Raw genomic sequence first — 14,395 nt, forward strand, 5'->3', positions numbered from 1 at the left:
CAGACAGTCAGGCGTGATGAGACCGCAGTCCTCACGGGGACTGCCAATTTCTGCCTGTAACACTGGGACAATTGGCTTCATCTCTTTCATCTTTAGTTTCTCATCCGTAAAATGGGATTGATAATTAACTGTCCTGCCTGATCATAATAACTGATATTTTATTGACTTTATAGTTTATTAAGCTCTTTTTTATAATTTTAAAATCCAATTTTTGAACTTTCTCTGAGGACGGTGTAAATATCCTACTTTGACAGATGAGGACACTGAGTTCCAGAGAGGTTAAATAACTTGTTCAAAGTCCCACAGCTAGTAAGTGATGCATCGTCTTACTACATGGTTGGTGCCTTCTCATTTGTACCAGATTTCTGCCTGCTTGATAGGGTTGTTCTGCAAGGGAATAAGAGATGATTTATGTAAGAGTATGTTAAAGACTGTAAAGAACTATAGAAAAGTTTATAAATTTATTATAATTGCCATTAGCTTATGCTGTTGATTCTGAGAAACTGATTTTTCCCACAGTTGCTCTTCTCTGAAATTGGCGTGCATCTTAAAATCAATGGCTCTGCTCAGTTACAGCCATGGCATAGTTGGAAGTCAGGATGTAGTTATGTGAGTGAAAGCCTTCAGTTGATGCCATCTGGCAAGACGAAGAAAGTCCAGCGTCAAAGTACTTAGATTTTTGACTTAGACTAGAATTGATAAAATATAGTATACATTTTGATCAATGCATAAATATTCAATTAATGGAAACCCACAAATCCCTACCACTCCCAGGGAATGTAAGTTATTTATAGGAAAGACATTTTTTGTTGTCCATGTTGTGGGTGCTCCTGAGACAATTTAGTCTGGAAATACTAATGAGTCAACCACCAAGCAAGGCTCACGTGTGTATTTATGTAGTTTTTTATGTATGTTTTGTATGTATGTATGTATGTAGATATGAAGTTTCTAGCTTCATATCATACTTAAATTTTATTGATTTCAGTTATTTGATAAGCATTTTTTGAAATCACCCTGAAGAAAACATAGGTGCGTCTGACACTAACTCTTCTCTCAAAAATCTTTGACTCTGGGAGGAGAGGTGAGACATTCATAAATAATTATAACGCAGGATAGAAAGTGTTAAATTCAGAGAAAGTTCTTGGTGAATATGAAAGTCCAGACTGTTTTTGCAACACAACTGAATCAGTGAAGATTGGGTTGCTTAAGTATTGAATGGTTTCCCAAAAGGACTTTTTGGTTGTTTCAAGGAAAATTCATTAAACAATAAAACCCCCTTTTCAAATGTTTAAATTATTTAAAGCCACTTTTCAAATCCTTATGGATTATATGTCGTTTAATGAAATTGAAGACTTCTAAAATTCCAATATCCATATTCAAGGATATTCCCAAACTTAACCAAATCAATTCAAAGTGAGTTTGTAAATGCACAACTTTTATTTGCTTTTTCAGCTAGAAGAACAATCAAAACACGTAAGTCGAAAAGAAGATGTGGCTGCATTAAAAAAACAAATTTATGATTTGTCAATGGTAAGAATTACCTTTTCACTTACAGAAATATATTTCCTGTTGCACTACTGTTTCCTCCATATAACCATGCTGTTCTTTCCGTGGTCCAGGAATAGACGCTTAAAGAGAAGTTAATACCATAGAGAAAGAGTTAGAGAAAGTCTTTGAAACACCTTTGACCAAAGGTATTATTCACGAAGGCTTTTTCCCTCAATGATACCTCACCTATTGTGAATTCTTTCATTTTTTATTCAAAGCAATATTGATTTTAAATAGTTAACCCAGCATTCTTATAACATCAACTCCGGTCTGCATCCCTGGCTTTGTAAATGAGGTATTATTGCCCTGTCCTTCCTCCAACCTTCCTCTTTCTCTCCCTTTTCCGTCTTCTGCCAACCGTATCTTTAGTCCTTCTGTTGCCAAAATTGGTTAACACTTACATCTGTTATATGATGGTCATTTTCTCTATTTTGTTTTCAGCTTGACTCTAAAAGTTGAAAGCCAGTAATGAACATTTCCTTTCTTATGACTCTAAACATTCTCACTGCAGAGTCAAGCATGAGCTAGCGTGAGCTGGGGTTGCCTTTCTTTCTCTCCGGTCATTATCCCTGTGCTACTCAGAAGAGAAGGCTCCCAGCTTCACGGTTGGATGAATCCCGTTTGTGCACTACCAGTTCCAGATTCCGCCACATCTTAGTTGCTTTTGTATGTGGATCATGACTTTATAGAGCTGCTTGTTTTCTTGGATTTCCTGGTTTCTTGTAAAAAGAAACTCTGTCATCCCCATGATATCACCAATTCTTTACAACAACTTATATTTCTTCCCAAAGCATGAACTTTTTTCTCTTTGAAAATATTGATTTTGGAGTCGACATTTCAGTTCTTATTGGACTGCTTGTTATTTAATCTTGCTACCTGTATGTCATCTGGGAATTTCTGGTCATTTTATGTCACTGGTGTAGGATTCCTTTGCGGCTAGATCAGTTGATCTGTTCACTTCGAGGCCTCTCCCCTGAAAGAGAGTCTCCCTAGGAGCTTCGTGTGAAGCTGGCTGTCAGATTGTGGGACCAGCATGTGTGGGGCCTGCGTCTTCAGAGGGAAGCTTTCGTTTTCCTTCCAGGACTCATTCAGTTCTTTGTAAAGAGACAAGCCCTGTCTTGTTGCCTTTGGAATAAACTCTGGCTCTCCACTGTTCTTTGCTAGGGCAAGAGAGGGGCTGGACTCCAGTCGGGGGGTGGCTTAATACTCAAATCTAATCTCTGTGTTCAGCCCCCCTTCTCATTCTCGCTCTCCAGGGCTGTGCCCGGTCAGTTGCCTCTTCCCTTGTTCTACAGCAGACCCTCCCACACGCATCTTCTGGACCAGCCTTTCTCTTACTCTTCCCTTTGTGAGCACAGTGTCATCCACTTTCCATTTTTCAGAAATGTATTCAAGTCACTGGACTGCTGATGGGCCCTTCTTCCATTCTTTTAACTTTTATTGGTTTCTTTCCTTTGACATTTCATGTTAATGGGGCCTCAAAAGAGAAAGAAGACAAATTCATGCACTCAGTCCACCATCTTGAACCAGAAGCCTCCAATGAGTTTTCTTTCTTTTTTTTTAAGAAAAGGATAGAAATTTCCTAACCACACTGGTTTACTTTTAAGTGTAGAACTTAAAAATGTTAGGTGATAGGATTTGTTGTAAAAAGTAGCCCGTCTACCTGGTAATAGGTACTATGAATTCCACAGATTATTTCTCAGTAGTTTCATGGCTCGCATTCAGTAAAACATTGAAATGCTTGGTCTCAGTTAATTTGACAATAATATGTTAAAGGTACATCATGATGAACTCTTGACTATTATAGTTTGGTATCAAATGTCAATTGTTAAAAAAAAAACTTTGACAATTTAGATTTTTGACACTTTAATACTTTATAATAATTTCAAATTACCTTGAATTGATAATTAGTCCTTTGAACCAAGATTCGAAGACTGTGGAGGGTGAGGGTGTTGTGTGGGACGGTGACACGCCACTGAACTTCACTTCTCCCGGATGGAGGAAACTCTGAATCTAACGACCTGCCCTGTTCCTTTTCTCTAGGAGAATCAGAGAGTTAAGAAAGATCTTTTAGAAGCACAGACAAGCATAGCCTTTCTTCAGAGTGAATTAGATGCTTTGAAAAGTGATTATGCTGATCAGAGTCTGAATTCTGAAAGGTATGAAACTTCACATTTTGGTTTTTAGTTTGAGTGGAATGTTTACTTAGATGACCATCCACGTGACTGAAGCTCAGCCAGATAATAATAAAGGGTTAGTTATTATCTTTGCTCCTAGGTTCTTTGCTTTCTAAAGATTTTACTTTCAATGTCAGATTTCCTAGTGATTTTTGTGTTTTTAATTTTCTTAAACAGATTAATTAATTTGATTATTGGCTGTGTAGGACAGTGCAGGGCTTAATAAATGTTTGAATTAACTGGGACCAGAAGGATATACCTAAAGTGTCAAGAGTCAGTGCTAATTAAAGTGCTTTGAAGGTAGGAACCCAGGCCACACAACATAAGAGAAGGGAGCAGTAGACATCTTAGGCAAGTCAGTTTACTTTGCTATGCTTTAGTCTTGCAGTAACGTGTTAGTAACATAAGACCTAACACACATGCACACAGAGGCATGTAGTCCTACATAAGGGATATATACATGGATGTTTCTATAGGACCATGTAAATATCAAACGCATATATATGCATTTGTGTGTATCCCCTAGTACATGTACACTAGGGAAAAATATCTTGTTTTTTGTTTGTTTGCAAACTTCAATCAGAATTAAGGTCTTGTAATGGAATGCAATGAAACGTTTATGAAATACTTACTGTACGCAGGGCCCTCAGCTAGATAAGGAGTTATGAGCGTGGAGTATATAAAAGAGAAAAGATGTGGTCTGTGCTCTTGAGAACTTCAGATTTAGTTGGGAAAAGAAAAAACTAAAAGGTATGAAGTTAAACCACTTAAGAAGTAAATAGTCTCAGAAATAATACTACCAGCAATGTCACAGGTTAGGTGCATTGGCATGTGATTGTAGGCAAAATGTTCCTTTAGTTCAGAAGCGGTGAAGGACTTTGCTAAGGAGGAGACGCTTGAGGTGAGCTTGGGGGAGGGGTGGGTTGTGCAGGTCAGGGGAGCGGAGGCACCATCAGCAGGCAGTGCAGGGAGCACTGCCATCTGCCAGGCACTTCCTTGGTACTTCACTCATACTAATGCACTCAACCCACAGAATATCCTATGAGATGGGCACTTCATTATCCCCATTTCACAGGTAGGAAAAGAGAGTCTCAGAGATGTTCCAGGTGAGGCAGAAACCAAAGCAGGGGTAAGAACACAGGGAAAGATAAGACTTGTTTAGGAAACAGTGGTCAGATCATAGACGGAAAAAGATATTTTGAATGGAAAGGCAAAAGTTAAAAGAAAAATTAAAAAGTTTAAAAGCTACTTTAAGGCTATGATCTAAGGGCCCAGAATTTTTGGCTGAGGGATTTAAGCTCCTCTAGACAATTGGGAAACTTTTAGCTTTATCATGCAGAGATTGAATGGACAGGTTCTGGTGGACAGAACTTGATAGTTGAGAGTTTTTGGAAGCTAGTGATGGGGCTTGTCTGCTTAAATGGGGCCAGGGTGGTGTAGGGGCTGGAGGTGAGCGGCTAATGCTCTGAGTGGACATCGTGAGGAGGAGGCCAGGGCTTTGTAATAAAGCAACAGAGCAATCGCCGAGTGTGAGTTTATAGCAAATCAAGAAAGCCTGGTGCGTGGATTCCTCTGTGGTTTAGGGTGAGGAGAGGAGGGCCAAGGAGAGGAGAAAGAACCGCAGGACGGGAGAAAATGGCCGGGGCTGGGATTGTATAAGTCTTAGAATGAGCAGAGAAGAGTCAGAGGTGAGAGTGCCTGGGGGGAGGAGGCTTGGCAAAAGGTCAGGGTCATTCTCAGGAGGAACAGAGCCAGGTCAGTGGGGTGGGCTGGAAGAACAGTTGGGGGCTGCGCGGGGTGAGGTAGAGCAGAACGTTGCACAAGGCAGTGGAGCAGGTGGCTGTGCTCATGGAGGGGCCGGAGGAGGGGAGGCTGCTGAAGGCACGGGAGCCGAGCAGGAGCACGGCGAGATAGATAACCCTGCTCAAGGACACACGTCTTTGACAAAGGTGAACAAGGGGGTAGGTATAGGTAAGGAGCACTGAACACCTAATTCTCGTTCATACATAAAATGTAATTTTACAGGGATCTGGAAATAATCCGAGAGTACACAGAAGATCGAAACAGTCTGGAGAGGCAAATTGAAATGCTCCAGTAAGTTCTCATATAATATCCTCATTACATTTACATTCTACTTATTCTTTGTTAATAAAGCACGTGCCACGTATAACACGAGGTGCAGTATTCTGAAGACGGCGTCGCAGGTCCATGCGTGTTTCCTCTCGCTGTGGTGCGTTCAGCACATCCACTTAGCTTTCTGACGCTTCTAATCCTAAATAAACTGTTCAGATCCAGGGAGTAGAGTGTAATTCTCTAAAAGTCCTCGCAAGTCGGGTGATGTGCCCAGCGTGTCTTTACTGTAACTCTGTAAAGAATAACAGCCTTGACCTCAACGGCTTTCTCTGCAGCTCAACACATGGAGAGCTTGTCAGGTGTCCCACGGTCGTGTGTCAGAGCACCGGGCATGAGCTGTCATTCTTTCGCAATTTATCATGCTTGGTTAGAAGTATGTTTTCCTTAGGGTTTTTTTTTTTTTTTTTGAACCCTATTGGAACTATTACACCTGCTCTGTCAGCTTCAGAACCGAGTTGCAGTAACTCCAGCCTCTGAGGGCCCTCCCCAGGAAACCTGCCCTGCCCTGCCCTTTCTCTCTTTCCTGCCTGTGCAGTATTTTCTTCTGGCTTCAGTTCTCCTAAATGGAGTAAGGTCAGGCTTGACAAATTTTTTTCACCATTTTTGGATGCTTGTTGAGTCTCTCACCTGTGGCAATTATAGAATTGACAGAATACTGTAATCCTATTTATTCATTCATTCATTTATTCATTCAGCAGATTTTATCGGTCAGGTATGCCGGGAGCTCAGGATAGAGTGGAAAGTAGGAGGAAAAAGTCTTTCTCCTTATGTGGCTAGTCTAGGGGAAGAAGATGGAAACGGATCAATAATTACAGAAATAAACATAAAATGCCAAGGAAGAGAGGTGGGACTCAGGGAAGGGACATGTACCCTGAGGGCACACAGCAGAGAGTTCCGCCTCACCAGAAGTCCAGGAAGGTTCCCCGTGGGAGCAGTGATTGAGCTGAGATGTGGAGGGTGAATAAGCCTTCAGTAGGGAAAGATTAGCCCCTCTCTGAGGCAGAGGCTCTGTTGTTATCCTCATTTGTAGGTGAGGTTGCTGAGGCTCCGACAGGTTAAGTGACTTCCGTAAGTCGTAGGGAAAGTATGTGCCTGAGTTGGGATTTGAACTCAGAATCAACATCAGAGCCTTTAACTGGTAGAGGACAGTGCCTGGTGGGACAGCACCAGGCCATGAGTAGGATGCGGGAGTAGCCAGGAGAAACATGATGTATAACACGTCACACCCACGCCTGGCTAGGATGCGTGCAGGGGAGAGAGCAGCCCTGAGGCAGGCCAGGTTGGGCATTAAGGGAGCAGAGACCTGCAGCAAACCCATTCAAACGATGGAGCTCCCCAATCGAGCAGGGGGTTCCACAGCACAGCGCGTTCCTTCCAAAGATGCCTGAGAGCTTTAGAGAGAGGTGATCCATCACATAGGCTGTAATCCTAGTAATAAGTTATGAGCTCAGTTTATGGGTTTGAAGAGAGGTGGTAGAAAGTTGCAAGAGGCGGTAATTCCAGGTTCGGAACGTCACAGCCTGGAAAGAAGGTGGTGACATTTATCCCCAGGATACCCTCCTCGTCTGTTCATTTGTTTCCCTTATTTCCTCTGTAGAAAAGCCAACAGGAAGCTGCATGACAGTAACGACGGCCTGAGGAGTGCCCTCGAAAACAGTTACAGCAAGTTCAACAGGTCCTTGGTATGCAGCCGAATTCCATGACCCATCCTGTCCTCTCCTGTGGTAGAGTGTTGTGATGACAATCTTGCATTTTCTTAGAGGAGAGCTTCGTGTAGAGCCTTCTAATAAGAAGAAGCTCTTCCATATGATATAAAAGGAGGAGCATTTTCCCAAATTAAAAAATGTTACTTCTCTGTAGAAATAAATGCCTCGATGTTAGCCAGCTCTTTTGTTAGTTGTTCTAGGAAACCAGAGAAAGATGCGTCAGATGTGACCCATGTCACATCAGAGAGTTTATAAGGTAGTAGGGAGTCAGGATGTGCACGGACAGCAATCACATAAGGAAAAGTGGGAAATCCTGTGGAGGCACAAATAAAATACCGCCCGGTGGGGAGGCGGGGGTGCTTCTGGCTGAGGAGTGTGTTTAGACACACTGAGTATTCTTCCTGATAGATTATCAGAGAGGAGGCCTTGGTTTTTTTTTTTTTTTCTTTTGAGGAAGATTAGCTCTGAGCTAACATCTGCTGCTAATCTTCCTCTTTTTGCTGAGGAAGACTGGCCCTGAGCTCACATCCGTGCCCATCTTCCTCTACTTTATATGTGGGACGCCTACCCCAGCATGACTTGCCAAGCGGTGCCATGTCCGCACCCAGGATCCGAACTGGTGATCCCCTGGTCTCTGAAGCAGAATGTGTGAACTTAACCACTGCACCACTGGGCTGGCCCCAGGCCTTGGATTTTAAACCCTCTACAGAAACGTAGAAAAGGCTATGTCCCATTTGGAGTTTTGAGGACCTCCCCAGGCGGCGTGCGCCTGAAAGGCTCTCCTCCGACTTTTGGGGGTCAGCTTCACATGTGGGGTTCCAGCACTGTAGCTTTGGTATGGACGAGTCAGTCACGAAGTCAAGTCCTGGTTCGAGGAGAGAGCAATCCAAAGTAGTTGGTATTGCAGAGTCCTGGCACGACTGGGGAACCAGGGTGCTCCTAACGGCCCTTCGTGGCTCAAGCAGTAGACTGAAATACTATGTGTGGACTTGAAATACGATGAAGAGAGAGTACTCTGGGCAGTTGTCTTGTTGCAATTTTCCTCTTGATTTTCATGCTCACATTTGCTCTTGTAGGATCCCAATCTTTTAATTACATTAGAAATTAAATACTGTGCTACAGTTAAAGTATATATATATATAATGTTTACATGAAATAACAAAAGGTTACTTATGTATTACAGCGCATAAATAATATATCACCAGGGAATACGCTTTCCAGAAGCAGTCCCAAGTTTAACCGTCATTCTCCTCAGCCTCTGGGCTATGACAGGTATGTTCACACCTACTTAACTTTTTGTTTCAATTCTAGATCAAAGTTAAAAGAAAAGTAAATTTCCTTTAAGGTGAATTAAAATAATAGAATATATTTTGGGCATTAATTTTTATTTTCTACTATCTTATTTTAAATTTCTGAAACATGAAACATGTAAAAATTAAAAGTAAAAATGTTTCAGAGAGGGCAGCATGATTCCATGAAGATGCTGTCATGACTTGGTGAACTCACCCTTTATGTGAACTCACCCTTACCTCATCCCTACTCACGTCTTGTTTCTTAGAAGTGGCCTCAGTCAAAAGTGTCTCAGGAGAACAGTGGAACCGCGGTCTAGGATGTTGTGGTACATGTGGTATATGACGTTGAGACTCTTGACATCATCCGTAAATGTTTAATAACTCAGCATAATATGTAAGCTATGTTCAAGGAAAAGGAAACTTCCAGAACAAATAGAAGTATGGCTAGTAGATATTTGTGAGCTACTGTATTGAAGGAGTCAGAGAGGCTTACCAGAAGTGAGAATTTAGCTTTATTTTTAATGAAATGAAATGAAATATTGGCCCTGCTGCAACTTGAGAGCTGTCAGTAAAAGGTAAAGATCACTTGTGTGCATGCGTGTGTGTACATACACATATGACCAGTGTTGCTACTTAACAAGGTAATTGTCGAGTATGTCAGAGTTTGAAAGTAGAAGTGAAGGCATAAACCATACATTTCCAGCTCTCCGCTTCTGATGCAACTTTCTAATCCGAGTTCATTCCCTTCTCATCTGGGAACTTTGGTCTAAGGAATAATGTACTGAATATCCTGGCGACAGCAAAATGGTCGGGGTTCCTCTCAGGAAGGTCTGTTAACCCAGGCTTCTTGGTGATCACTTTTAAGAAAATTCTATTCAGGTATCAGATGTTTTTATTGTTCCCTGATTTGTAAAATAAAAAATTTTAATGGCTTATTGATTCATAGGCAGCCGGCTGCTCTGTTATTGAGAAATAGAGATTACTTGTTAAAAATGTGTGGTGTGGTGCCATTTCTCTGGACTGATATTTAAGATCAATTCTAAGGAAATAGGGGGAGAGATACATAACTGAAAATTGTTTCAGAAATTTCACGATGATGAGAAGATGCCATGAATAAGGCTTGTAAATCCTGGACTAATTGCTGCTCAGCAGTAGGTTCAAAGAGACAAAGTCCTCACATCCCAGCGGCTCAGAGAGACAGGATCGGAGGCCTCATGTGCTCATCGCCTTGAACTGTAACCAGAGCGCCGCTGTGGGCTGCCTGATGTTACTTTTTGGGGTGTCATTAGTTTGATGTAAGAAGTTAACCTTTTATTTTCTTTCTCATGCTAGTATAAGAACTTAAAAGCATGTGGGAAATGTAGTTTTATGACTTTTGTGGCCTTATTGGATTTTAACTTGTGTATTTGTTTTGGATTTGTGGTTTTTATAAGGTTTCTAACAAAAGTATAACTTGTTTTATATTTTTACATATAAATTGTAATGAAGCATTCTTTGGGCAAATAAGAATAGTTTCGTTTTAAAACGGTATGTATCTAAGTGGAGTTTGAGAAAGTCTGATCTGTACCTATATTTTTAATGTAGAGTCTGGATATTCTTGGAGGTGATTTTTCAATTCAGGATTCCACTTCTCCTTACTCCTTATCAAAATACAAATAGGTTAAAAATAATAAAGTTCTGACCAATAATGATCTGGAGCTGAAGTACTTTGTAGTATATTGTAATGAGAATAGTTTCCTTAGGTTCTTACAGATAGACCTAAAATCAGTTGCAGAAGGAGAGTTTCATAAATGATGAAACAAACAAAAAAGTGTACACACACACACACAGCCAGCTAGGTAGATTCGGGTATAGTATGAAATTCCTGCCCCAGGATCAAGACTTTATAATTGAGCAACATATTTAGAGAGAGTTTAGTGTTAAATTACCTTTTTAATTAATTTTAAACATTTGTTAATGGCACCAAAATATTTTTGACTTCTCAGATTTGTATGGCTTATTCTTGTATCTATATTGATCACCCTGCCTTTTCTAAGCATATCTATCTCTTATTTCTTGTATCTGGAGACCTGTGAGCCCTACCCATTCCCCCTTTCAGATGAGAACATGGGTGCCAAGTGGCTAGGATGGTGCCCAGTTTGTAGTGGGAACTAAATAAGTTGCAGCCCCTGTTTTTATTTCAGTATAAACTTAGATTCTTATGAAAATCAAATGGAAAAGCAAAAGTGAATAGGGAAGATATGTGGTTTCTTTTGATTCTCCTGTTTACTGTTAATTTCTCCCTCACTTATAAAATGTTACTTTCACAAATGGAAAGATCCATAGAAGTCAGTAGAAGTCAGGAGTTCTAGCCTTTATCTGAGGCACCTTCCTATGGAATCTCTCCTATAGGAGTCTTTTCAGACTGTGTGTCAACACTTAGTGGCAGAAATCTAATCTCATATGTCAAACCATTCCAATACCACACATTTCTAATTGCCTATCATTTTCACCACATTGATTAGAAATGTGACTCCCAGAAAAGTTTATCAGTTGCCTTTATTTTGTCTTGTGCAACCTGAGAGAATGTATGCTGCTTCTTCGTCTGTCAGCTCTATGGGTATTTGCAGAGAGAAACCGTCAAGACTCAAGCTGAGTACATTGAACCATTGCTCACATCTGAGGGTTTTGAGTCTCACGTCATCGTAGTTGCCTTTCCCATCCAGATTCTCAGCATCCCTTTTAAGTAGAGATGTTATCCAGAAATGAACAAACTGTTCAGAATATGGTCTGATCCCATTAGAGTAAAAAAGTTCACATGTTCTACACACATTTTTCTTAATGCAACTTGAGAATGCATTTAAATCCTAGGTACTCTCTTTTGTATCAGATAATAAAGAAGATAATTTTAAAAATAGCTTCGTTTATTAAATGTTTGATTTGAGTATCTTTATCTTAATTGACTGTTGCATAGAATGAACTGATACTGCTTTGAACATCTTATTTCCCTTGATGCTTAACTGAGGTATGTTGTGGCTCTTGGCGAAAATGAGAATGTTGGTCTTCTCGATTGCATTGCTGTCCGACTGTTGCCTGTGTGGTCTTGAGCATCGTGAGCCCTCAGGTAGAGCAGTCTTCTCCTTTATCACCAGGTCACCCCGCTCTTCCTTCGTGGACGAGGACTGTGACTCATTGGCCCTCTGCGATCCTATGCAGAGGATGAACTGTGAAGTTGACAGCCTGCCCGAGAGCTGCTTTGACAGTGGCTTGTCTACCCTGAGAGATTCCAATGAGTATGACTCGGAGGTGGAATGCAAGCACCAGAGGGGGTTTCAGAGGTCGCACGGCACGCAGGAGAGCCTCGGGGGTGATGCTTCAGACACAGACGTAAGCCCCTGAAGTCACTGCTCTCCCAGGCCTTTTCTTTGACAGAAATCTGTCAACCTGTTTGACTTTTACCTGTCACGGGGATGTGTTTGACAGGTTGTGAGTATGAAGTGTAGTCAGTAGAATGTTTTTTGCCCCACCAAGTTAGGGAGAAGTTCTCCTAGATTGCCATTTTGAGGGCACTCTATTCCATAACAGCATTGCCCATATGTCGATTCAGCTGCATGTTTTTCCTCTCTTTAATGGATCATGTACATGTGTAATGAGAGACTTTGTTTTTTAATGGCTGACTTTTTTGAAAAACCAGGTTCCTGAGATAAGGGATGAAGAGACATATGGCTCAGAAGGTGTGGCTTCCGTCCTAGACTGGAACCCCCAGGGGTCAGTGAGTGAGGGCAGCACTGTTGGTTCATCAAGAAAGCCCATCCCTGCACTTGCACTGCAGGTGGGTGGTTTCTGAGACACTTTTGTTTATGAACACTTTTAAGTTTTGAGCCGTATAACTCATTAGAAAGAAAACCGTCACTACCTTTGTCACCCACTGTGGCTTTTTCCCCCTAGACAGACGTGGTGGATGATAACTATAAATCTTCCAGCTCACAGAAGGCTTACAAGATCGTGCTTGCTGGGGATGCCGCAGTGGGGAAGTCCAGTTTCCTCATGAGACTTTGCAAGAATGAATTTCGAGGAAATACAAGTGCCACCCTAGGTATGATTCTGTTTTCACTAGATAATGGGAGGATGACTTTCTTTAGCTTGATTTTATTTTCTTTAAGGATTATTTACACAGGTCTCTCTTTCTCTTTCTCTGTGCACATACATATATATAGATATGTGTGTTTCTGTGTGTGTGTGTCCTTGTCTATAGAATAGTCCTCCTCTATTTTGGCTAAGGCCCGACTCTGGGAAAGGAAGACTGGCCAAGGACAGAGGTATCTCCTAGGGCAGTGAGATCAACCAAACCAAGTTTAGAGCCTGAGGTGACAGATTGATTTATTCAGCAAACGGTCCCGAGTCCTCCTGTGAGCCAGATACTGGTATAGGCACTAAGGAGACACAATGAACAAAGCCGATGAAATCCCAGCTCCCAAGGAGCTTACATCCCAGAGGAGGGAAATGGGTGAGAAAACAAAAAAAGATGGGGCATGGGGTTTGGGGAGAGGAGCAGTTTATGCTGGGTGGCTAGGGAAAGCCTTTCTGATCAGGTGTCATTTGATGCTGCTAAAGTGACATTACTAATGGCCAGTTTGTCATTATGGTCAAAATCAAAGGCAGCTATATGCTCCCTTCCGACTTCACATACCTCTCTCAGAACAAGGAAAGAGGTAGTGTCTTGATTTCCCAAATTTGCATAATAATCAGTAAAAAGAGTTGAAGATATGCAAATTATTATTTATTTTTCTTCTTCATCTAAAGAGTTCTTATTTGGATAACCAGAAATGTTAGAGCGGATTGATTACCCTCTTCACAATGGGTGTCTTTGTAAACTTATGGTTCTCTGTTAGATCCTTCAAGATAACCAAGTTGAAAGTTACCTTCAGGTTGATTCAAAAAAAAGACTACGGTATTTGGTTCACTTGCTACAGAATGTGGCATATACGCATACAGATACATATACACATGCACAGACACATATACATATTTCCGTGCACATGGACACACACACACAGATATAACCGAGTTTATCTAATTACCTGGGCAGATAGAACGTTGATTTTGCTTTTGTGCGTGGATTAAGTCCTTCCCCAAGTCAGCCGACCTGCAGACGGTGCATCTGTGTGCACGCGTGTGGTCTGACTTGTAACCAGTACATGCCGGTCCCTCTCCGTGAAGGCCATGTTCCTTCCTCTCTACCTTGCTGAGCTTTGGCTTACTGGCTTTTGTGTCATCTAAGAGGGCTTGAGACTAAAAACCGATGGAGCTACTTACATTATGTTCTCTACGTTCTCTTATGTTCCTTTTCAGGAGTCGATTTTCAAATGAAAACCCTCATTGTAGACGGAGAGCGAACAGTCCTGCAGCTCTGGGATACGGCCGGTCAGGAGAGGCAAGTGCTTTTCCTAATGCTTCGCGCTCTGCTTCGGTTTGCACAGACACGCCCTGGAGGACACTTGGGGTTTTTATTCGCATATAGTATATTAGAATTTAATTATATAATATCCTATATATTATA

General features: G+C 41.4%; 1 protein-coding gene across 1 annotated transcript in view; it reads left to right on the plus strand.

Moving 5' to 3' along the window:
• The window catches only part of RASEF (RAS and EF-hand domain containing), a 72,725-nt gene that overhangs the window by 42,632 nt on the left and 15,698 nt on the right, over positions 1-14,395 (plus strand). Inside the window, exons 5-13 of the mRNA XM_008537763.2 lie at positions 1,453-1,530; positions 3,592-3,707; positions 5,751-5,819; positions 7,456-7,540; positions 8,748-8,836; positions 11,988-12,222; positions 12,530-12,667; positions 12,784-12,931; positions 14,188-14,269. Of these exons, the coding sequence (XP_008535985.2) occupies positions 1,453-1,530; positions 3,592-3,707; positions 5,751-5,819; positions 7,456-7,540; positions 8,748-8,836; positions 11,988-12,222; positions 12,530-12,667; positions 12,784-12,931; positions 14,188-14,269 (1,040 nt within the window). The remainder of the gene's footprint in view (positions 1-1,452; positions 1,531-3,591; positions 3,708-5,750; positions 5,820-7,455; positions 7,541-8,747; positions 8,837-11,987; positions 12,223-12,529; positions 12,668-12,783; positions 12,932-14,187; positions 14,270-14,395) is intronic.

Source organism: Equus przewalskii, chromosome 22 (assembly GCF_037783145.1).
Source record: "Equus przewalskii isolate Varuska chromosome 22, EquPr2, whole genome shotgun sequence".
Taxonomy (NCBI): domain Eukaryota; kingdom Metazoa; phylum Chordata; class Mammalia; order Perissodactyla; family Equidae; genus Equus; species Equus przewalskii.